The 21,534-nt window shown below is 44.6% G+C and overlaps 1 protein-coding gene across 2 annotated transcripts in view; it reads left to right on the top strand.

Moving 5' to 3' along the window:
• Positions 1-9,026: 9,026 nt before the first annotated feature.
• ZKSCAN1 (zinc finger with KRAB and SCAN domains 1) overlaps positions 9,027-21,534 on the top strand; it is a 32,017-nt gene continuing 19,509 nt past the window's right edge. The window contains exons 1-6 of one of the 2 annotated variants that reach the window (XM_055561984.1): positions 9,027-9,731; positions 12,495-12,706; positions 17,082-17,596; positions 17,847-18,000; positions 19,986-20,077; positions 20,352-20,478. In XM_055561984.1, coding sequence (XP_055417959.1) covers positions 17,171-17,596; positions 17,847-18,000; positions 19,986-20,077; positions 20,352-20,478 — 799 coding nt within the window. In that variant the 5' untranslated portion in view covers positions 9,027-9,731; positions 12,495-12,706; positions 17,082-17,170. The remainder of the gene's footprint in view (positions 9,732-12,494; positions 12,707-17,081; positions 17,597-17,846; positions 18,001-19,985; positions 20,078-20,351; positions 20,479-21,534) is intronic. The other variant, XM_055561988.1, reaches the window with a different exon arrangement.

Here is a 21,534-nt window from a genome sequence, read left to right as displayed (position 1 = left end):
AGTTAATAATTCCTGGGTGTGACAGTGTTTAACCTACAAACTCCTTTGGAAATCCTCTAGCCTGCCTGAATAGGTTTTTCCGGCCACATGTGATTGTTCAGAGCCTCCCAACTGTGAGAGGCAGGAGATGTTCTAAACTGCCTAAACACAGATTCCTTTGAGAGGTTAAAAGATTGATTAGAAATTGTATTGGTAAAGGGTTTTTCACTTGTTGGGCCAATGTTTGCTGCTAAGTCTCCATACTCCTTACCTACTGTGTCCTTGGCAGTGTATTGATTGATATAATGGGTGTATAGAAATGTAAAGTGCAGCTTTGTCCAATGCTTTTTGGAAGGCTGGCGCCTGACTTTGGAATAATCACCTTTAGAGAAAGATAAGTTTCTTAAAATGTTAACAGGCCTCCTGGCCAGAAGATGATGTCAATCACCTGAACTTTTGCATATGATAAGGAAGAAAGCCTGGCTTGCTGCATGGCTCTACCCCTTCCCCCATTATCCTCTATGCATACCTTTAGGTATAAAAACTACTTTGGAAAATAAAGTGCGGGCCTTGTTCACTGAAACTTGGTCTCCCCATGTCACTCTCTCTCCCAAATTCCAGCTGAGTGTCCATCTGGAGCGCGGATGTCCTCTGCGACCATTTATTTGCCTGGGCTTCTAAGACCCACTCGAGAAGGTGTCTAAGGTGGGGCACCTTCCGCTATTCGAGAGGGCGCCTGCGGCCTCCGTGGTCAGAGCTAACCTGGTGTCACGGGTTATATTGATTTTCCGCGTAAACCAAGCCACTCAGCTTCTTTTCTCCACTGAATTTTCCTACTGAGCTATCCTTATTTCAGCCGCTTTTCTCCACTGAATTTCCTCACTGAGCTATCCTTATTCTATTACTCTTTGTATCCTTAATTAAAGTGTAATTAAGCAGTTATTCCCTGACCCTCGCCTAGCCGTCTCTCCTTCGAATACCCTGGATCAGCCGGGGCTGGTCCCCGGCAGACAGGGAGGCCTGGCGTGCTGCAGTCCATGGGGTCACAAAGAGTCAGACACGACTGAGTGACTGAACTGAACTGAAACAAAGGTGCAGTTTCGCTCTCGGTGATCCTTCACTTTCGAGCCCCACGTTGGGCGCCACTTGCTACAGCCAGCACAGCAGGTAGGGATCGAAAGTGGTCGACACACAATTTGGGAAAAACAAAAAGGGACAGAATTAAAGTTTTAAAGATGGGCCCATGGGACTCAAGACCTCTTGGGTCAAGAGCCCTGTTCCTTGGAGCCACGTCACTTTTATTTAGTGTGTTGGCAAGCAGAAAGGATCGTTGTGCTTCCATGAAGTCAGCCTCCTGTGTCCCTGGACACCTGTCCCATTTTATTGATTACTTTAAACTACCTTTGTTATTTGCTTGTACAAGGGCTATCGCCTAGCTGGAGGTCATAGACCCGCATATGCCTTGGGAAAACATCGTGGTGTGTGCACAAGCAGTGTTCTGAATTTGCACTGACCCGGCGTTCCAAGGTCCGCACTGTTTTTTCTTAGCTTAGCAGGGCATGACAACCCCAACTGATCGACCCGATGTACTTTTATTTGGGTTTTGCTGTATTGCGGTATTTTGCTTTTATTCTTTTCCCATGGTGATTTTCTCATGGCCTAGCCAGAGCAACAGATGGCTGACTGTTAACCCCTGCAGCTTATCATTCCTTTGAGAGCGAATATGGCAAATTTGGGGGAAATTCTCAAAACAGTGCTAACTTTTTCCCCTGTAATTCATACCCACACCAAATAAATCGTCTTGGACTTTTCAAGGTGGGAAGAAATGCAGTTTTCAGCACTCAAGGAATGGTGATGTTTAGCACCATAAGGTACTTTGCAGTCAGCAAAGTATTGTCATTTCCCCATTTCACATGACCTTCAAGACAGCACAGAGGTGGGAAGCTGTGATCAATGTCATCCTGTTTTACAGATGAGGAGCTGACAAGTAGAGTCAAGTTACTGCCACAAAATCATACACGCAACGAGAGGCAGCAGCCCAGTGACTGCAGATGATACTCCTTTTCTACTCTGTCTCTGCCTCCCACTTGACTGTTAAACAAGGTGTGCAGAGAGCTTGTTCCTATATGTAACGGCCTTCCAGGTGGTTCTGGGGAGAGCTGCAGGGCACTGTGTCCAGACCATGGAGTCTGTCCATGGGTACCACCGGTGGGGTGTTCCCTGGGCACCAGATGGAGCTTTATGTGGACCAGTCATATGAAGCCACATGTAACATACACACTCTTGTTCAGTTCGGTTCAGTTGCTCAGTCATGTCCGACTCTTTGACCCCATGAACTGCAGCACGCCAGGCCTCCCTGTCCATCACCAATTCCCAGAGTTTATTCAAACTCATGTCCATTGAGTTGGTGAGGTCATCCAACCATCTCATCCTCTGCTGTCCCCTTCTCCTCCTGCCTTCAATCATTCCCAGCATCAGGGTCTTTTCCAATGAGTCAGTTATTCACATCAGGTGGCCAAAGTATTGGAGTTTCAGCTTCAACATCAGTCCGTCAATGAATATTTAGGACTGATCTCCTTTAGGATGGACTGGTTGGATCTTCTTGCTCTCCAAGGGACTCTCAAGAGCCTTCTCCAACACCACAGTTCAAAAGCATCAATTCTTTGGCACTCAGCTTTCTTTATAGTCCAACTCTCATGTCCATACATGACCACTGGAAAAATCATAGCCTTGACTAGACGGACCTTTGTTGGCAAAGTAATGTCTCTGCTTTTTAATATGCTGTCTAGGTTGGTCATAACTTTTCTTCCAAGGAGAAAGTGTCTTTTAATTTCATGGCTGCAGTCACCATCTGCAGTGTTTTTGCAGCCCAAGAAAATAAAGTCTCTCACTGTTTCCATTGTTTCCCCGTCTATTTGCCATGAAGTGATGGGACTGGATGCCACGATCTTCGTTTTCTGAATGTTGAGTTTTAAACCAGCTTTTTCACTCTCTCTCACTTTCATCAAGAGGCTCTTTAGTTCTTCTTCCCTTTCTGCCATAAGGGTGGTGTCATCTGCATATCTGAGGTTATTGATATTTCTCCTGGCAATCTTGATTCCAGCTTGTGCTTCATCCAGCCCGGCATTTCACATGACATACTTGGCATACAAATTAAATAAGCAGTGTGACAATATACAGCCTTGATGTACTCCTTTCCCAATTTGGAACCAGTCTGTTGTTCCATGTCCAGTTCTAACTGTTGCTTCTTGACCTGCACACAGATTTTTCAGGAGGCGAGTCAGATGGTCTGGTATTCCCATCTCTTGAAGAGGTTTCCACAGTTTGTTGTAATCCACACAAAGGCTTTGGCATAGTCAATAAATACAAAGTCAAGTGGGCCTTAGGAAGCATCACTACAAACAAAGCTAGTGGAGGTGATAGAATTCCAGTCAAGCTATTTCAAATCCTAAAAGATGATGCTGTGAAAGTGCTGCACTCAATATGCCAGCAAATTTGGAAAACTCAGCAGTGGCCACAGGACTGGAAAAGGTCAGTTTTCATTCCAGTCTCAAAGAAAGGCAATGCCAAAGGATGTTCAAACTACCGCACAATTGCACTCATCTCACATGCTAGCAAAGTAATGCTCAAAATTCTCCAAGCCAGGCTTCAATAGTACGTGAACCGTGAATTTCCAGATATTCAAACTGGATTTAGAGAAGGCTGAGGAACCAGAGATCAAATTGCTGACGTCCATTGAATCATTGAAAAAGCAAGAGAGTTCCAGAAAAACATCTGTTTCTGTTTTATTGACTATGCCAAAGCCTTTGCCTGTGTGGATCACACACTCTTGTACCACCAGCAAAATGGTGGTGAGGGAACATGTTATGGGACCACTGAAGTTTCCTCCAAGTTAATTTGTCCCTGCTTCCTCTCTGCCTTATCTCCCGGCATTAAAACTGTGGGTTTCTACCTGAAGCCGTGACCTGAGTTCCAAGAATGGTCCCAGCTCCTTCTTCCTGTTCTTTATCTTCCCTTTTTAACCCCAAACACCAAACCCACCCAATAGGCATCACTCCCAGCTGCCTCCCCTTTCTCTCTCCACCTCTGTCCCTTAAGTCCAGCTGCCCTGCTCCATGCAAATTGCTTTGACCTGTGAAGTCGATTGGAACTTCTCAGCTCTGCTCCCGCCCCTGTTAGCCAGCCCCAGCCCTGACTCTGCACCTGACCAGCCTCACCTCCTGGTCTTTCCCCTCCCTTTCAAATCCTGTCTCCCCCTCTCCTCACCAATCCATCCTTCAGTGACTACTTTTCTGCCAACTAATGTGCAACTCTGTCTTTACAGCTTGCAAAGTACAGTTGCCTTTGTGCATGTACAAACGTTCTTACCAAGTCTCATTTAGAAGTTAGTTTTTCCTCCCTGCTGGATCTCTCTTCATCTCCAGCCTAAACTACTACTGGTTTGGGGTGGTGTTGGGGGCGGGGGGCAGATGTGGGAGTTTTGCTTGTAGGTTTTGAGTTTTTTTGTTCGTTTGTCTTTGCCTTCAGTACGCCTGAGTTCTGCCTGCCTTTAAAAAAAAAATTGGCCACACTGTGTGGCATGCAGTATCTTAGTTCCCCAATCAGGGATTGAATCCTGGTCCCCTCCAGTGGAAGTGTGGAGTCTTAACCACTGGATTGCCAGGGAAGTCCCCTGCCATTGTTCCTTTAACCAACCTACATTAAGATTTTTCCCTACCTTCCTGACAAGTTGCTCTTTATAAACTTGCAAGTATTCTTCCTAACATGAAGACCTCACTTCCTTTCCTCCAAAAATTCTAATTAACCCTCTCCAATCTCTTCTTTCTCAACATTCAGAGCCTGTCAACAATTGTTAGAATATGACTCCTGGAAGGACTTCCCTGGTGGTCCAGTGGTTAAGAATCCACCTGCCAATGCAGGGAACATGGGTTCAGTCTCTGGCTGGGGAAGATCCCACATGCTTCAGAGCAACTAAGCCCATGCACCCCAACTGCTGAGCCTGTGCTCTAGAGCCTGAGAGCCACAACTAGTGAGCCCCACGCCATAACATAATGAAGCCTGCACCTAGAGCTGGTGCATCGCAGCAAAGAGTAGCCCCTGCTTGTTACAACTAGAGAAGGCCCGTATTGTAGCCATGATGACCCAGCACAGCCCCCAGTAAGTAAGTAAAGAAAGAAAGAAAAATAAATATTAAAAAAAGTGACTCCTGGAACCAGCAGCTCTAAGAATCAGGTGGCCATGAATGACCATTCTCCCCATGACCAGTCACCCCGTGCCGCCTGGGTGTCTTTACACATCCACACTTTGTCTCCTTACCCTGCAAGCTCCTTGCGGCAGTTAAGAGATCCTTTTCCTTTGTAAACTACACAGATGTTTAGAGGAAGCTCTGGATTCGTTTGGCTGCTTTCCAGTTTCTAGCCCAACTCAGACATGTCCTGTATCCTGTGTCCTATTACCTGTAGGTTTGGAGTTACATCAAAGGCAATTTGCAGGGGGTGGGGAAGGAGGCACTGTGTAAAAATTGAGAAACTTCAACTGAATATCCCATTCCTCTTTTCTTCTTGGAAGAATTAGCCTCTCTGGAAATTCTGAGTCCACACCCGGCTTGGCAGCAATAGCCTGAAGGGTGAATGCCTCCCTTGGCCAGAATGTGTGTTCAACAGATGGGCAACTCCCCACAGTCTCACTTCGAGCTCAGGTAACAGTTACATTTACCCCAGCCATTGGCTAGCCTGGCCCCTGTGGGCACTTGGGGGTAGGGTGGCTGGACATGCATAAAGAGAAATCGGTGTTCAATAGAATAAAAGTGTGGGACTTAGGGGCAACAAGAAGAGAAGCTGCATGCATCACAGCTGACTGTGGAGCAGGCTTAGACAGCCCCTTTTTCTTTTTTTTCCTAAGTAATTTTTTATTTGAGTATAGTTGTTAGTTTCTGCTGTATAGCAAATTGAATCAGTTATACATATACATACATCCATTCTTTTTTAGGTTCTATTCCGTTATAGGTCATAAGAGAGTATTGAGTAGAGTTCCCTGTGCCTGACAGAGACAATCCTTTTTTCTACTACCAGAGAGTTACCTTGGAAAGAGGCACCCCCACAGAACCCTTAATTCTGTCCTGGGAAACCCGCAATCAGGCAGAGAAGTGTATTTATGCAGCTCTGGATATACGCATCACTTCACTTTGTATTTTGGTGACTCGTACATCGGTCTAATGTCCCCACCAGATTGTAAACTTCTAGACCACCGGTACAATGTCACTATCATATCCTCCAAAACAAGCATAATCCCTGATACATAATATATCATGATCAATGGCTATGAATAAATAAGTTCTGCTGTAATGCTGATGTAACTCAATAAATTAAGCAAGGTCAATGGAAGGACATTGGTCACCCTTCTGGTGTAAATAACTTTGCTACATCACAAAGATGAGAATTAAGCCTCTTTGGGGAGGAAATATGGTTATACATTTATTTTTTATTAAAGTATATAGTTGATATACAATATAAGTTACAGATCTATAATGATTCACAGTTTTTAAAGGTTCTACTCCATTTATAGTTATGAAATATTGGCTATATTCCCTGGGTTGTGCAATATAACCTTGTAGCTTATTTTATACATAATCGTTTGTACCTTTTATTCCCCACCACTGTATTCCCTCTCTCCTTCCCTCTCCCCACTGTAATGATTAGTTTGTTCTCTGTATCTGTGAGTTTTTTTCTTTCATGTTACATTCACCAGTTTGTTGTATTTTTTAGATTCCACATATAAATGTTGTATTTTTTTAAATTCCACATACAAATATCATACAGTATTTGTATTTCTTTGTCCATTTATTTTACTTAGCATAATACTCTCCAAGTCCATTCATGTGGTTGCAGATGGCAAAATTCCATTCTTTTTTATGGCTGAGTAGTTTCCCATTTTGTATATCTACAAACACACACACACCACATCTTCTTAGCCCATTCACCTGTTAATGGACACTTAGATTGCTTCCATATCTTGGCAGTTATAAATGATGTTTTATATATATATGTATGTATGTATATATATAAATATTAATTCACTTGTCAGAATCTATCCTAATTAAACAATCCAAAAGACATTTGCACAAAAATCTTCATTTAACTATTTCTTTTTTTTTAATTTTATTTTATTTTTAAACTTTACATAATTGTATTAGTTTTGCCAAATATCAAAATGAATCCACCACAGGTATACATGTGTTCCCCATCCTGAGCCCTCCTCCCTGCTCCCTCCCCATTCCATCCCTCTGGGTCGTCCCAGTGCACCAGCCCCAAGCATCCAGTATCGTGCATCGAACCTGGACTGGCAACTTGTTTCATTTAACTATTTCTTAACCTAGCAAAACTTTCAAAGTATTCAGCATGTCTAGAAATATAGGAATTAGTAAATAATTAATGGTACACTGCTTGATGGAATACTATATAGCTATTAAAATGATGCTTATCCATTCCGTGTAGCAAAATTTTAAGTGTCAGTGATATGATAATTAAGCTTTTTCAAGTAGCACACATAATTTCACATCAACCACATCCGGCTTTGCTAGGTGACAAGGAACCAAGTAAGACTCTTTTATTGGCAAGGAATTTATTGTAAGGACACACAGGGAAAGAGGGAGACAGGGAACAATAACATCTGCAGCAAAGTCAAGCAATACCCAGCATAGGGGCCTGAAGGTTTTCCAGATGGTCACCTCCTCATGCCTTGGGTTCTCAGTAGCGGGTGGCTGGGCTCCCCTCTGTGCACCCCGCCATGTGGTGCGTCGGCCCTGGAGCCGCTGCTGACCCATGACACCCACAGCGTCGTGGCTTCTGTCACCTAATGCCTTCTGCTGATTGATTTCTGCTTGGCCCGGGTTTTCTGTTTGTCTCACATTTGAACTCCCCAAGAAAGGAGATCTAGATACTTTAGTTCCCTACTGTTCCATTCTTCAGAGCTCTCAGACCAGACCACCTCTGTAATTCCAGTGGTCAGCATATAAGCTGTGCTTCCAAAAAGTGCCTAAACCTGATCCCATCAATTCAGTCCAAAAAGTGGTCACACAGTATGAATGTGGCAGGTACTTCAAACATATCAGCCACCTATCCAATACAATCTATAGTTTTGAACCATGTTTAAAATAATAAATAAAAGCATATACATATGAAAGGGCTTCCCAAGTGGTGTTAGTGGTAAGGAACTCATCTGCTAATGCAGGAGATGTAAGAGACACTGGTTCCATTCTTGGGTTGGGAAGATCCCCTGACGAGGGGCATGGCAACCCACTCCAGTATTCTTGCCTGGAGAACCTCATGGACAGAAGAGCCTGGTGGGCTACAGTCCATAGGGTCAAAAAGAGTTGGATATGACTGGAGCAACTTAGCACATACACCCACACAGACATATGAAAACAGATAGGAAAGAGATAAATCCATCATAGTTGGGTTAGGGTGGAAGGATTATAGGTGATTACTTTTCTCCATTTTGCACTTTTCATTTAACGATACTGTAATTGACTTTTAGTTTTCAAATATTTTTTCAAAGTACTCTTCAAACTATAGGAGTCATGCAGCCAAGCTACTGAGTTCAGTCTCTCCCCAGAACTTGCCTTGGAATATACAGCAAAGTCATAATCATTAAAGTCTGTGGGTGCTCTTGCTCAGCAGGTAGAGTATTACTTCTGTCTTATCTTGCCAGGTGAAGGCCATAATTGTTGTAGGTTGTGAAAGCACCTTGAAGGCAAAAGTGCCTGTTATTATTCTGAAAACTTCTTTTAAATTGCTATAATAGCATATGTCACATGAGCAGAACATAGAACCTTATGACTAGCTTGGGCATAGAAAGACGTTCTTTATCCACAAGCCAAGTATTTGAAAATACAACCCACTCAATTGGCAGACACCTTCAGGGCTGGAGAGGAACTACCACCATAGTTTTGTGAAACTGAGCCACCCATGGCTTTACTTTGATCTCCTCTGTGTACATCGTGGGGAAGGCAATGGCACCCCACTCCAGTACTCTTGCCTGGAAAATCCCATGGACAGAGGAGCCTGGAAGGCTGCAGTCCATGGGGTCGCTAAGGGTCGGACACGACTGAGCGACTTCACTTTCACTTTTCACTTTCATGCATTGGAGAAGGAAATGGCAACCCACTCCAGTGTGCTTGCCTGGAGAATCCCAGGGACGGGGGAGCCTGGTGGGCTGCCGTCTATAGGGTCGCACGGAGTCGGACACGACTGAAGCGACTTAGCAGCAGCAGCAGCAGTGTACATCGTTCTTTCAGCTCCTCTGCCACAAACATACAGTTACTAAGTATTATTGCTTGATAATAACTCTAATTACCACAAGGACTGCCCGAGGTGAAAAAGGAGAAATCTAATTATCAGATGGACTGGTGTGAGTTGGACAGCCTGTTTATCCTTTCGTCCCCAGCCCTAACTTGGGGGCGCACAGGCTGCGGGAGGGGACCCCCAAAGCGGGAGGCTGCACCTGTGCAGGGCAGTGGACACGTCCAGCATTGGGGAAACCGAGATGTCGAATCCTCCCGCCCTCCTAGAGAGGACCCGGAAGCGCGGCGCAGTCCCGGAAGGCGAGGTGCTGACACACTTCCGGCCTTTGTGACTCATTGTGTCTGTGTCGAGGCGTCAGGAGGGCCCGGACCTGAGCGCGGCGCCCTTCGGCCGGCCTGAGCCCCAGAGTCAACTCCCTTTGCTCGCCCCCAGCCACTCCCGGGGCTCACGGTGAGATTTGGGGCCGGCCCCTGAGGGAGCGGGCGGGGCTGCAGGGATGTGTGCGTGGAGGTGGGCTCTGCAGCTGCCAACCTGGGGTCCTCTCCTGGCGGCCGGGGCGCCGCGAGCAGCGAGTCCGTACCCCTGTCTCCTCCTCAGGCCGGGCTGTAGGCAGCGCCGTCCCCCGGGGCAGCCGACCCCGCCCCCATCGGGGGCCCGGGCAGGGAGGGGGCCTCGGTCCTTGGCAGGGGGTCCTGGGAGACCCGGGGGAACGGCTGTCTGCGGGCCCCTTCCGGGCCCTCAACTGCAATGTCGTCGTCTTCGCTTGACGTTTTTGAAAACCGGGTCATGAGCGAACCGACCCCTGTTGGGTTTTTTTCCTTCTCTGCCTTAGTCGCCATTTGCTTTGATTCCCGTGAGAGGTTTTTTTTTTTAATTTTCGGGGTCCTTGAAGGACCTCCAGGTGAAAAATGCGGAAGGCTGAGAAACGGACACGTTTCAAGATGCCGAGTACGTGTTTCCAGATCACCTGCTTCTCCCCACCCCGTCCCCCGAACGGTGATTAAAGAGCGTCTGAAGCCTAGTCTGAGTGGATGAAAAAGTGATCTGGTCTAATAGAGATGATACGTACGTCCCACTCTCGGCTTTAGGGGCTATTTCGAAGGCTTTGAAAACGAGCTGTCCGGAAGATTAGGTGCGTTTTTTATTTCTGGGTAGTATTACTCTGCCTGACTTGGAATGGTGAAGAGTGAAAGAATTTGTGGAAATTGCACGGGACCATTAGGAGACTGATTAACTGAGTGACCTTGGATAAGACAGGACACTTCTGCCAACTCTCAGTTCTGTCATGCATCAGATTAGGTTTTCTCCAAAGGCCTCTCCAACTTTGAGATTATTTGCTTTAGTCAGTGTAATTGAAAAATTCAGCTACAGTTCAGCCTGACACTGCCCCCTGCCCTCCCCTTCCTACAGTGCCTCCAGTACACAATAAGATACTTTCACTACAGAGAGTGGCTGTTACATGGCCTGGGACCAAAGAAAGCATTTATTGTACAGGCCATTGCTAGGCGGATTGGAGGTGGTCAATAAATACTTGTTGAATTGAATTGTGGAGGATTCATTGTAACCAGTCAACAAAGCCCTGTTACTGTATTTGCCAACCATATGTGGAGAAATAGCTTTATTACTTAGGGAATCATGATGATAATTTGCCCCAAAATGTTTCTCCATGTTTGTATTGTCTCTGAATTAATGTGCACAATTCTTGTTCATTATTTCAGGCTGTTTTCACCAATCTTAAAATACAAACAGGAAGGCTCACTAATTAATAACCTTAGGCTTTTGCTGATTCTCTGCTTGATTTAAGCATTTAAATTTTTGCTAACTTTATACTGTATCTAAATACAGATGAGTGTTACGTTAAATCTTTCCTTTTTATTCTGAGTATCAGTATTCTTTTGGAATTCTCAGGATACCTAGTTATCTTTTAAAGCTAGCTTTTTCATGTTTTAAAACATTTCAGAGTGCTTCTCAAAAATGGGGAGGGTGCACTTTGTTTAAAATGTCAAGACTATACCCTGAAAAAGATACTGGCCTGTTTAGAAAATAGCCTCTGAAATAAACTGAGCTTGTAACTCCAAGCCTTTCTTGTAAGAAAATCTTTTGTATTTACCTTCGGTGAAAACCAGTTACTGGGGATAATCTTATCTATATCGGATAGTGTATCAGAATGGTTTGCAACTCAAAGGGACCCCAGAGGTAGTTTTCTGCTCCTCTGATCCTACCCTGCCCCCCGTTTGACAGATAAAGATACTGGGTGTCAGAGAGGTTAAATAACTCACCCAGGGTCATGTAACCTACTCATCATAAGAGACTAGAATTCAGGTGTTCCAACTTGTGCTGCTTTCACTATAACAGGGTTTGTCCCGTTGCTTAAGTGAGTTTGGTGTGATGGTTGGAACCTGAACTGAGTCCCACAGAACTCATTTCAAATCCTGACTTAACCATTTAATTGCTCTGTGACCTTGGGTGTTACTTAACATTTATCAACCTTAGCTTCATTGTTATACGTCGTGACCACAATTGTACCGACCTCCTAAGAGTGTTGTGTGAAATGCCTGGTACATAGACCAGTTAACATTGGTTCTTACTATTATGCCTGCTAGAGGCTTCTTGAATTGAACAGATGAGGGGCAAGTGGCATTTCAGCTTAGCTCTAAAGGATAAGGAGGATTTGAAAAGGCAGGGAAGACTGGGAGGGAAATCCCAGGCATTATGATGTGAGAAAGGGAATTCAGTCAAAATATAAGACATTTAGGAAATACTGAGTAGAGTAATTTTGCTGGATGGAAAAGGTTCATTCAGGGAAGGGGAAGAAACTGATGGGAAATGAAGCTTGATGGGGAAGCTGGGACCAGGTGCTGGGGGCTGTTGGATTGGACCGCTCTATGGAGTTTTAGGAAGAAGAATCTGAGAGCAAGGTTGGAGATGAATTGTGAAGGGGAGGCAGAAAATGAAGGTAGGGCACCAAAGAGAAGAAGCCATTCTTCACAGAACTAGATAGAAAAATAAGTATGAACAAAGAACTGCATCTCCCTGGTGCTTGGAGATGAATGTACTTACGTAAGGGGAGAGGAATCAGAGATGAAATTCTCAGTCTGAGTGAATGAGATGTTCATGGACCAGCTGATCCCTAGTTGCCACTGAAGGCAGTAAGATGACAAGGGGAGCTGAAATAGTTTAAGTTGTTCTTATTTCTTCTCTTCAATTTAACAGAATTAAGGTCTGCCCACTTCTTTAGAAGAAGAGTCAACAAGAGTCCTTGTCCTCGAGGGGCTTAATGTTTGGTTGGGAAGTGGTGATAGAAACTCAGGTAATGGTAAGACAAGGAGAGCAGACATGCCTGACAGAGAAAGTCTCGAGAGCATTCAGATGAGGAAGATATCTTCTTTAATTTGGAATGTCAGGAAACAGTGTACATCTTGAAGGTGAGTGAAAATTTGACCAGTTGAGGTTGATAAAGGTGGGAGATTTGTCCTAGCAAAGGAGTAAAGATGCCAAGTCATACCCCAAGTTAATGGGTATTATGTTAACGGGAACGTTAATGGGTCGAATAGGCTGAAATAGAGGGAATCACCACTACTAAGAGAAAAGTAATGGAAGTGGAAGAGTCCAGTGGATTCACTGAGAGTAACTGGGGAAGGAGGGAATGACCAGCAGCAGACTTTGACAATACTAAGTTGACCTTGGTATGTTGTTCATGTTGGAACAGGGAGAAATGGAAGCAAGACAGACTGGGTGGGGCTGAGGCACTGGTGTCGGCAGGAGATGTGGAACCTGGATATTGGGATGGTGGAAGACGGTTCTGGGAGGCATCACTGGAAAAGATACTCTTTTTTCCACTTTTCCGAATGAAATGAAGGAGACCCAGCCTTAAAGGAGTTATTTAGCCTCCCAGCTGAGAGAAAGCCAGCCAAAAGAGTGGTCTCTTGGACTCCCTGCCTGCTGCCTCTTCCTGTTCAGGTCCTGGCTCTTCTGATGCTCCAACTCTGAGGGGCTGTTTCCTGGAAGCTGCCTTGTCAGCTGTCAGGTACCCCTTGGGGCTGCCCCAGCACGTGGAAACCTCCTTAGAACTGTTGGAACTTCTGCTCTGTACTGTAATGATTTGTGTAAAAACGGGAATCACACTTCTCATCTTTTTATTCCCCTCAGTCTAGGCTGACACCGCGTGTATTTGTGTTTAGTCACTGAGTCATGTCTGACTCTTTTGTGACCTTGTGGACTGTAGCCCTCCAGGCTCCTCTGTCCATAGGATTTCCCAGGCAAGAATTTGGGAGTGGGTTGCCATTTCCTTTTCCGAGGGATCTTCCTGACCCAGGGATCGAACCCAAATCTCCTGCATTGGCAGGCGGATTCTTTGCCACAGTGCCACCTGGGAAGCCCTTGCGTATGATAAATCTTCAGAAATGCTTAGGAAATCGAATACTTGTAACCAAGGACTTTCTAGGTAAAGTTGCTCTGAAATTGAAAAACAAAATATATTTCCCCAGCAAGGGGGTGGAGTGCAAAACAATTCTGAAGGAATGGATCAGTTCAGTTCAGTCGCTCAGTTGTGTCCCGACTTTTGTGACCCCATGGACTGCAGCATGCCAGGCTTCCCTGTCCATCACCAACTCCTGAAGCTTGCTCAGACTCGTGTCCATTGAGTTGGTGATGCCATCCAACCATCTCATCCTCTGTCGTCCCCTTCTCCTCCCACCTTCAATCATTCCCAGCATCAGGGTCTTTTCAAATGTGTCAGTTGTTCGCATCAGGTGGCCAGAGTATTGGAGTTTCAGCTTCAGCATCAGTCCTTCCAATGAATATTCAGGACTGATTTCCTTCAGATGGACTGGTTGGATCTCCTTGCAGTCCAGGGGACTCTTTAAGAATCTTCTCCAACACCACAGTTCAAAAGCATCAATTCTTCGGCACTCAGCTTTCTTTATGGTCCAACTCTCACATCCATACATGACTACTGGAAAAATCATAGCTTTGACTAGACAGATCTTTGTCGGTAATGTCTCTGCTTTTTAATATGCTGTCTAAGTTGGTGATGGCTTTCCTTCCAAGGAGCAAGTGTCTTTTAATTTCATGGCTGCAGTCACCATCTGCAGTGAATTTGGAGCCCAAGAAAATAAAGTCTCTCACTATTTCCATTGTTTCCAAGTGATGGGACCGGATGCCATGATCTTCGTTTTCTGAATGTTGAGTTTTAAACCAGCTTTTTCACTCTCTCTCACTTTCATCAAGAGGCTCTTTAGTTCTTCTTTACTTTCTGCCATAAGGGTGATGTCACCTGCATATCTGAAGTTGTTGATATTTCTCCTGGCAATCTTGATTCCAGCTTGTGCTTCATCCAGCCCGGCATTTCTCATGATGTACTCTTCATAGAAGTTAAATAAGTAGGGTGACAATATACAGCCTTGATGTACTCCTTTCCCAATTTGGAACCAGTTCAGTTCTAACTGTTGCTTCTTGGCCTGCATACAGATTTCTCAGAAGGCAGGTAAAGTGGTCTGGTATTCCCATCTCTTTAAAAATTTTCCACAGTTTGTTGTCATCCACACAAGTCAAAGGCTTTAGCACAGTCAGTGAAGCAGAAGTAGATGTTCTTCTGGAATTCTCTTGCTTTTTAGAAGATGGTTTACAATAGGCCTTTTACCAGTTTAAAGTATTGGAGAAATGACTTAATTCCCACATTCTTTTTATATTTATGCAGAGAGCCTTTTTGAATGTAATGTTCTTTATTGTAATCATAAGCTGCTATTTTAATAATGATTTGTTTTTTATTAGGGACCAAAGAAAGAAAAATGAATCTTGTTATAAACCTCAGATTAAAATCATAATCTTTGTTTAGAACAGTCTTCTCCAAAGTTTTCCAGTCACACAATCCTGTCAGTAAAAACTGTTTACAAAAGCTACATACATACATCATTATACCAGTGTTTTGTATAATTTTAAAAAAATACAGTAGTGCTTTTCTAAAATAATCTTGTGCTTTAAATGTACGTGATCCGTTTTCCACCAAAATTACTAATATTTTTTAGTGAAAGTCATGTAATTAAAAATGTTTTGTTAGTTTAAAACTATTGGCTTATCTCATTTTGATACAGTCGGATGCTGTCTCTAAAACTTATTGCTTAATTTTGATGGCTGTAAGAGGTGAAAACGATGCCTCAACAAAGGTTTGTCAATTCAGATGAAAGAAATACATTTTTGCGTCTGCTTAGTAACTCATGATTGCTCCTGTCCACCAACCCTCTTCAGTTTTTGTTTTTGAAATTCAGCTTCTACATCTCCATTTTTCCATGCCCTTATATCACCTGTTCTTATGTTTTATAATTTTAACAAACAGGCTCAAGACCCACTAAAAATCCTCATTTGGAAGTTCTTAAATTAGGGAATATTTCCAAGTTTTTAAAATGTGTAGACAATAAGGAGTTTCAAGGATACTGAGTATCAGTTTTAGTGGTTAAAATTATGTAACAACCCACTAATAATTCCTTCCTCATACTTTTTTTTTTTTTTTTACTTTTTCACTTGTCGGTTGACTTCTTGTTAGATTTAGATCCACACTGGTTTTCACCTTCTAACCTGGTGGAGTTAGAAATTGCTCTGGATAGAAGCTTCAGCCGCTCCATTTTTTTGTTTGTGTGTGTTTGCCTTCTTAGTGTCTCCCCTTCTAGTAGTTTCTCTGCAAGAATCTCTAAAGCTGCTTGCTCTTTTTTTTTTTTTTTTTTTTTTTTACTTTATTTTTTTTTGGCCACAAGGCATATGGATCTTCCCTGACCAGGGATTGAACTCATGTCCCCTGTGTTGGAAGTGCAGAGTCTTAACCACTGGACCACCAGGGAAGTCCCTGCTCTTTTCTAAAATGTAGTTGATATATAGCATAAAGATTAGTTTCAAGATACATAATGATTCAGTGTTTCTGTATATTGCCAAGTGATCCCAATCAGTCCGGATAACATCTATCACCATAGTTACATTTTTTTCATTTGAAGAAAAATTTTAAGAACTTCTTTCAGCAGCTTTCAAATATGCAGCACAGTATTAACTGGAGTCGCCACGCTGTGACTCCATCCCCAGGACTTAACGTATTTTATAACAGGAAGTTTGTGTCATTTGACCCATTTTGCCCCTGCACCGCCCCCCATACTGTCTCTTGTGACCATGCTCAGCATTTAGACCAAGTGAGCTAGTTAGTATCCATTTGTACATTAAACGTGGTCTATTTTCTCTCACTTTTAAAATATAAATAGACATTCTGATATTTTCCTTATTCAGAATGGCTCATTTTGTACTGAGCTAGGCACCCATAAAAAACATAGAAATATCTGAATGGTGGGTTACACGTCGAGGCCTTCAGATCTGGCTTGAGTGTTGGCTCCACTAGGTAGGTTGCTCCTGAGTACACAGCCGAAGTCACCCACGCCGCAGTCGCGTCATCTGTAAGAGGGTGCTCCAGGTTGTCCTGGAGCTCGTACCTGTGCCGCTGCAAGCCACCGCCTGGCACCCCTCTCTCAGCTCTCACCAGGCTGTGTGTAAACACATGACATCATAACTTGCCTTTCCCCTGGAAAGAAAGTGCTTGACTCCAGCAGACACCCTGAGGGTAAAATCCGCCATTTGGGAGTTTGCTTGCAAAACCTTAATATCTATAAAGTGACAGTGAAAACAGTTGGTACCAGGGAGTTTTTTTCCTTTACTATTCAGAGGCGTTTTTAATGCTTGGATGTGTAGCCTTGTATGAAGTATTAACCGCAAAGTATCACTTTCCATAAAGGTACCAGTAATTTTTTTTTTTTTTTAACTCTTCAGAAATAGTACAGAAACAGATACCAGACATCTCACAGGACAGAAAGGAGAGCACAAACCCTGTTCCGATCAAGTCAGGTCCCTGAGCCTGAATGATGACTGCTGAGTCGAGGGAAGCCACAGGTCTGTCCCCGCAGGCTGCCCAGGAGAAGGACGGTATCGTGATAGTGAAGGTGGAAGAGGAGGATGAGGAGGAGCACATGTGGGGCCAGGACGCCAGCCTGCAGGAGTCTCCCCCACCCGACCCAGAGGTCTTCCGCCAGCGCTTCAGGCACTTCTGTTACCAGAACACTTTCGGGCCTCGAGAGGCCCTGAGTCGACTGAAGGAACTTTGCCACCAGTGGCTGCGGCCCGAGATCCACACCAAGGAGCAGATCCTGGAGCTGCTGGTGCTCGAGCAGTTCCTCTCCATTCTGCCCCGGGAGCTCCAGGCCTGGCTGCAGGAGTACCGTCCCGACAGCGGGGAGGAGGCCGTGACCTTGCTGGAGGATCTGGAGCTGGATTTGTCAGGACAGCAGGTGAGGCGAGGTGACGCATGTGATGTGTGAGCAGCACGTGGACTTTGAGACCGGAGCAGAGAGAGAGTTACTGATTTAAAGCTTGGATTTATAGTCTTTGTGGTACTTAGATCCTGCTCCCACTTGGCTGTTAAAAAAGTATTCTGGCCCTGGCCCTCGCCCAGCCCCTGGCATACTTACTGTCTTTTTGTTTGTCTAAATTCCTGTTTAAAAAGTAATTTACCCACAAGCCCAACCCGTTTGTCCTCAGGTCCCAGGTCAGGTTCATGGGCCTGAGATGCTCGCAAGGGGGATGGTGCCTCTGGATCCAGTGCAGGAGTCCTCGAGCTTTGACCTTCCTCATGAGCCCACCCAGTCCCATTTCAAACATTCATCTCGGAAACCCCGTCTGTTACAACCTCGAGGTAAGAAGCCAGGTTTCACGTGGGGTGTGAGGCGGGGACACACCAGTCAGATGTGTCTGTGTTGTTGATGCCTGTAGTAGAGAAGCGTGTTTGTTTCTGTTGTCATTACTACTACATATCAGAGGAAACATAACCTACAGACCAATTTCATGAGTTAATGTTACTGAGGAGGTAAGTGGAATGTGCATAATAAACTTGAGTGGACATTATGTTATTTGTTGAATTGTTAGCGTTCTGGGTGTCTAGCAGGCTTTTTTTTAACAGGAAAGTCCTCAGAAGAGATGATGTATATCCAGCACTCTGTTATGTCATAAATTATCTTGAAAAGGATAGTTTTAAAATTGATTTTATTTGGGACTTCCCTGATGGTCCAGGGGTTAAGACTCTGTGCTTCCTCTGCACTGTTCAGTGCATGCTGAGGGAAACTAGATCCTCCATGCCACACAGCACAGCCGAAAAATAAATAAATTCATTTTCCTTAAAATGTATAAATACTGTATAATGTCACTCTTTTTCTAGGTTATTTTCAGAAATTCCAAAGAATGGGAAAAGGATGGAAAAAATGTTTTGGTTGAGGAACATGAGGCAAAAAAAATCATTTCAGAGTCATATAAATAAAAATTAGTTTTTTTCCCCTGAGGGAAATCTTAATGTATTTTATCCACTTTTAAAACCAAAGTAGGTACATAGACTATCAGTAAATAATAATAACATGCTAAAAGAATGATTGTTCACGAGCTGATAAACACACAGTCCTTACCCAGTGTGTCTGTTGTGGTGACGTGCAGGGTGGGCGTGTAAAGCTGAAGGGAGCATTCTTGTCGGTGCGTTCTGGAGGACAGCCAGCAGTCATAAGCTGGAGAAACCCCCGCGAACCAGCCAGTATGCTGCGATGTTTAGTCCACCACTGCCCACCCCATCCCATCATTTCCTCCTAGGGGTCGAAATCAGGAAATGGAAAAGGATATTTATGGTTTTAAATGCCAGATTAGGGCTTCAGATTATCAGAGTAACAGCTTTAGAAATCCTGGAATATGTAGTTGTTACGTAGTAGATATGCACTTATTCTTAGTTTCCTCTTTGTGCTGATTATCTTCGACGGGTGTTTCCTCACTCTTGTAAGGTTGGAGTGCTAGGTACTTGATCTTTTTGGACACTTTGCTCTAGCTTTTAGTAATTCTGTTTCAGAATGATTTTTCTAATATCTTTGCAATACAGTAACATCATCTGTTTACCAGTAACATTTCCAAATCCAACATTACTTGGCAAGGGAAGGTTTTGATTTTGCAGTCTCCTAAGAATTTTCCAGTTTTTCTTATACATGGCGGTTAGTGTGATCCTATATTGAATATGTCTTTTATTAGAAGAGTATCATCAACCCATGCCTTTATACACTTGGAAATATCTCATCAGCATTCAGACCCTGTGACTGTTTTATCCAAAAACTGGTCAGGTGAGGGAGAAAAGTAGAGGGGCAACAATTGGCAGAAACTTGAAACTAAGAAGAGCCCCTTCCTTCTCTGTTTCAAGACATTACTGCCAAAGATTTTTAAAACTTAATTTTTCACAACTGAATGGGAATCTGAAGTCCTAGTACACGTTCCTTGGACTGGAGAAGGTTAAATTATGAGCCAGACCTGACTCAAGAGCTGAGTGTTGCCTGCTTCTGTGGTTGGGAACAGGAGCCTGGTTCTGGTTCTGGCTCTGGCTCTGCCCTCTCAGCAGGGGACGTTAGGCAAGTTGCTTACCCTTTTGGGCCCTCTGTTTCACCTTCTGTGACTCCTTGTTCCTCCTGCTCAAGAACCAGAAGTCTTGGGAAGACACAGCTTATGCTGGCCTTCTTACAGTCCCTGTAATTATCAGTTCTGTAGTTCCTCATTGAACATCAGGCACTCTGGTACAGGAAAGAGGGTGCCCTGGGCCCTTCTTCGAGGGGGACCCAGAGCAGAGCTGGCTTCACTCACAGCTCCTTTCTCCTCCTTCAGCTCTCCCTGCCACCCACGTTCCTGCCCCTCATCCTGAGGGGGCTCCCAGAGACCAGGCGATGGCATCTGCATTGTTCTCGGCAGATTCCCAGGTGAGCTGTGGGCCCCTCTGCCCTCCTGAGTCCCTGCCATCTGCCTCTTGCTGGGGCTCTTCTGGCGGTCTTCTCCCAAGGCACTGGCTGTTGAAGCCCGGGCCCACAGAATAGCCCCCACTCCCCGAGAGTCCACTGGAGCCTAGCGTGGCTGCCTTTTCTTCCCAGCATCCTTTAGGTTTGCAGTCACTTCCGTCCCTGACTGCAGGTTCGGGCAGTGGGACTGTCCCTGGGCTTTGGGGGAACTGAGTGTGGGGATCTCGTGTTATTTCAGGCAATGGTGAAGATCGAGGACATGGCCGTGTCCCTCATCCTGGAGGAATGGGGATGTCAGAACCTGGCTCGGAGGAATCTCAATAGGGACACCAGGCAGGAGAATTATGGGAACGTGATTTCCCAGGGTAAGATGGGTGCAGGATTACTTGTGATAAGAGTGTATTGCTTCTTTTTCCAGTAGCTGTGGGATCTCTGATGTGTTAGACTACCGAGCCCCTTTGTTCAGACCAGATGGAGAAGGAGAACACTGTTTATTTCATCCCAAAGCCTGGCACTGGGCCTTCCTGACTCCACGTGGATTTCTTAGGTCTAGGTAGTTTTACCTCTAGGGAGTCTTTTGAAAGCAGAAGTAACTCTTGTGTTCTGATTCTCTACCTTTTCAACTACTCAGTCACCAGTGAGGATTCTGCTTCATTCCCTGTGGTTACAATTGAGGTGCTTTTGTTGGAGTTGGGGAGTGTCTGTATTTTTTAGTGTAGAGGGCCAGGTGAACGAATGCTGACCATCAGTCTCATCCTAACCTGGGACCTGTTGCTGAACCCACCAGGCATCCTTCCACGGGTTTTCGGTCTTGCGTCCTATGAGCGCTGCTCCACCAAAACTCTGTGTGTGTAATTCCATGACCTTATGCCTGTCCCTCCCTCAGGGTCAGGTTTCCTAGGTTCCAAACCTAATGGTGATCTTCTGTGAAGAGCTCTGGCTCCTGAGTGTGTAGTAAGAACAAAGAAGTTCTCAGAGGCATCAACCGGATAAGACAAGGTGACGCAGCTGACAATCTCATTTGTCTCTGTTAGGTCTCAACCCCTGGGAGACTTCACTGTAGGAAACTGTCAAATCAGTCCTGTCACAGGGAAGGCCCACTTCCTGACACTTCTGGCTGGGGAGAGCAAGGGGAATGTGAATGAAGAGAGGATGTTACTACAGAAACTTCAAGTTTTGTTTTGAACCATAGGGTTAGCTGGGGTTCATTTCTTAATACTTGCTCTTTGGACGAGGTGAAAATTAAGCCAAAATACTGATCTGTGTTTGTGAGCTGCGTAGTACCCACCTGTTGCTAACTTAAAACATAGGGAACCATCCAGATCATCAAGGACCTAGGCTTGGAATTCAAAATAGACCAGTTTGATTTTCCTTATGATTGGGTCAGTATTTATGGCAGTTTCATCACTAAAGTCAGGGGC

This window comes from Bubalus kerabau, chromosome 23, assembly GCF_029407905.1.
Source record: "Bubalus kerabau isolate K-KA32 ecotype Philippines breed swamp buffalo chromosome 23, PCC_UOA_SB_1v2, whole genome shotgun sequence".
NCBI classification, from domain to species: domain Eukaryota; kingdom Metazoa; phylum Chordata; class Mammalia; order Artiodactyla; family Bovidae; genus Bubalus; species Bubalus kerabau.
Note: the sequence above shows the minus strand (reverse complement) of the source record. Positions and strands in the feature narration are given on the sequence as shown.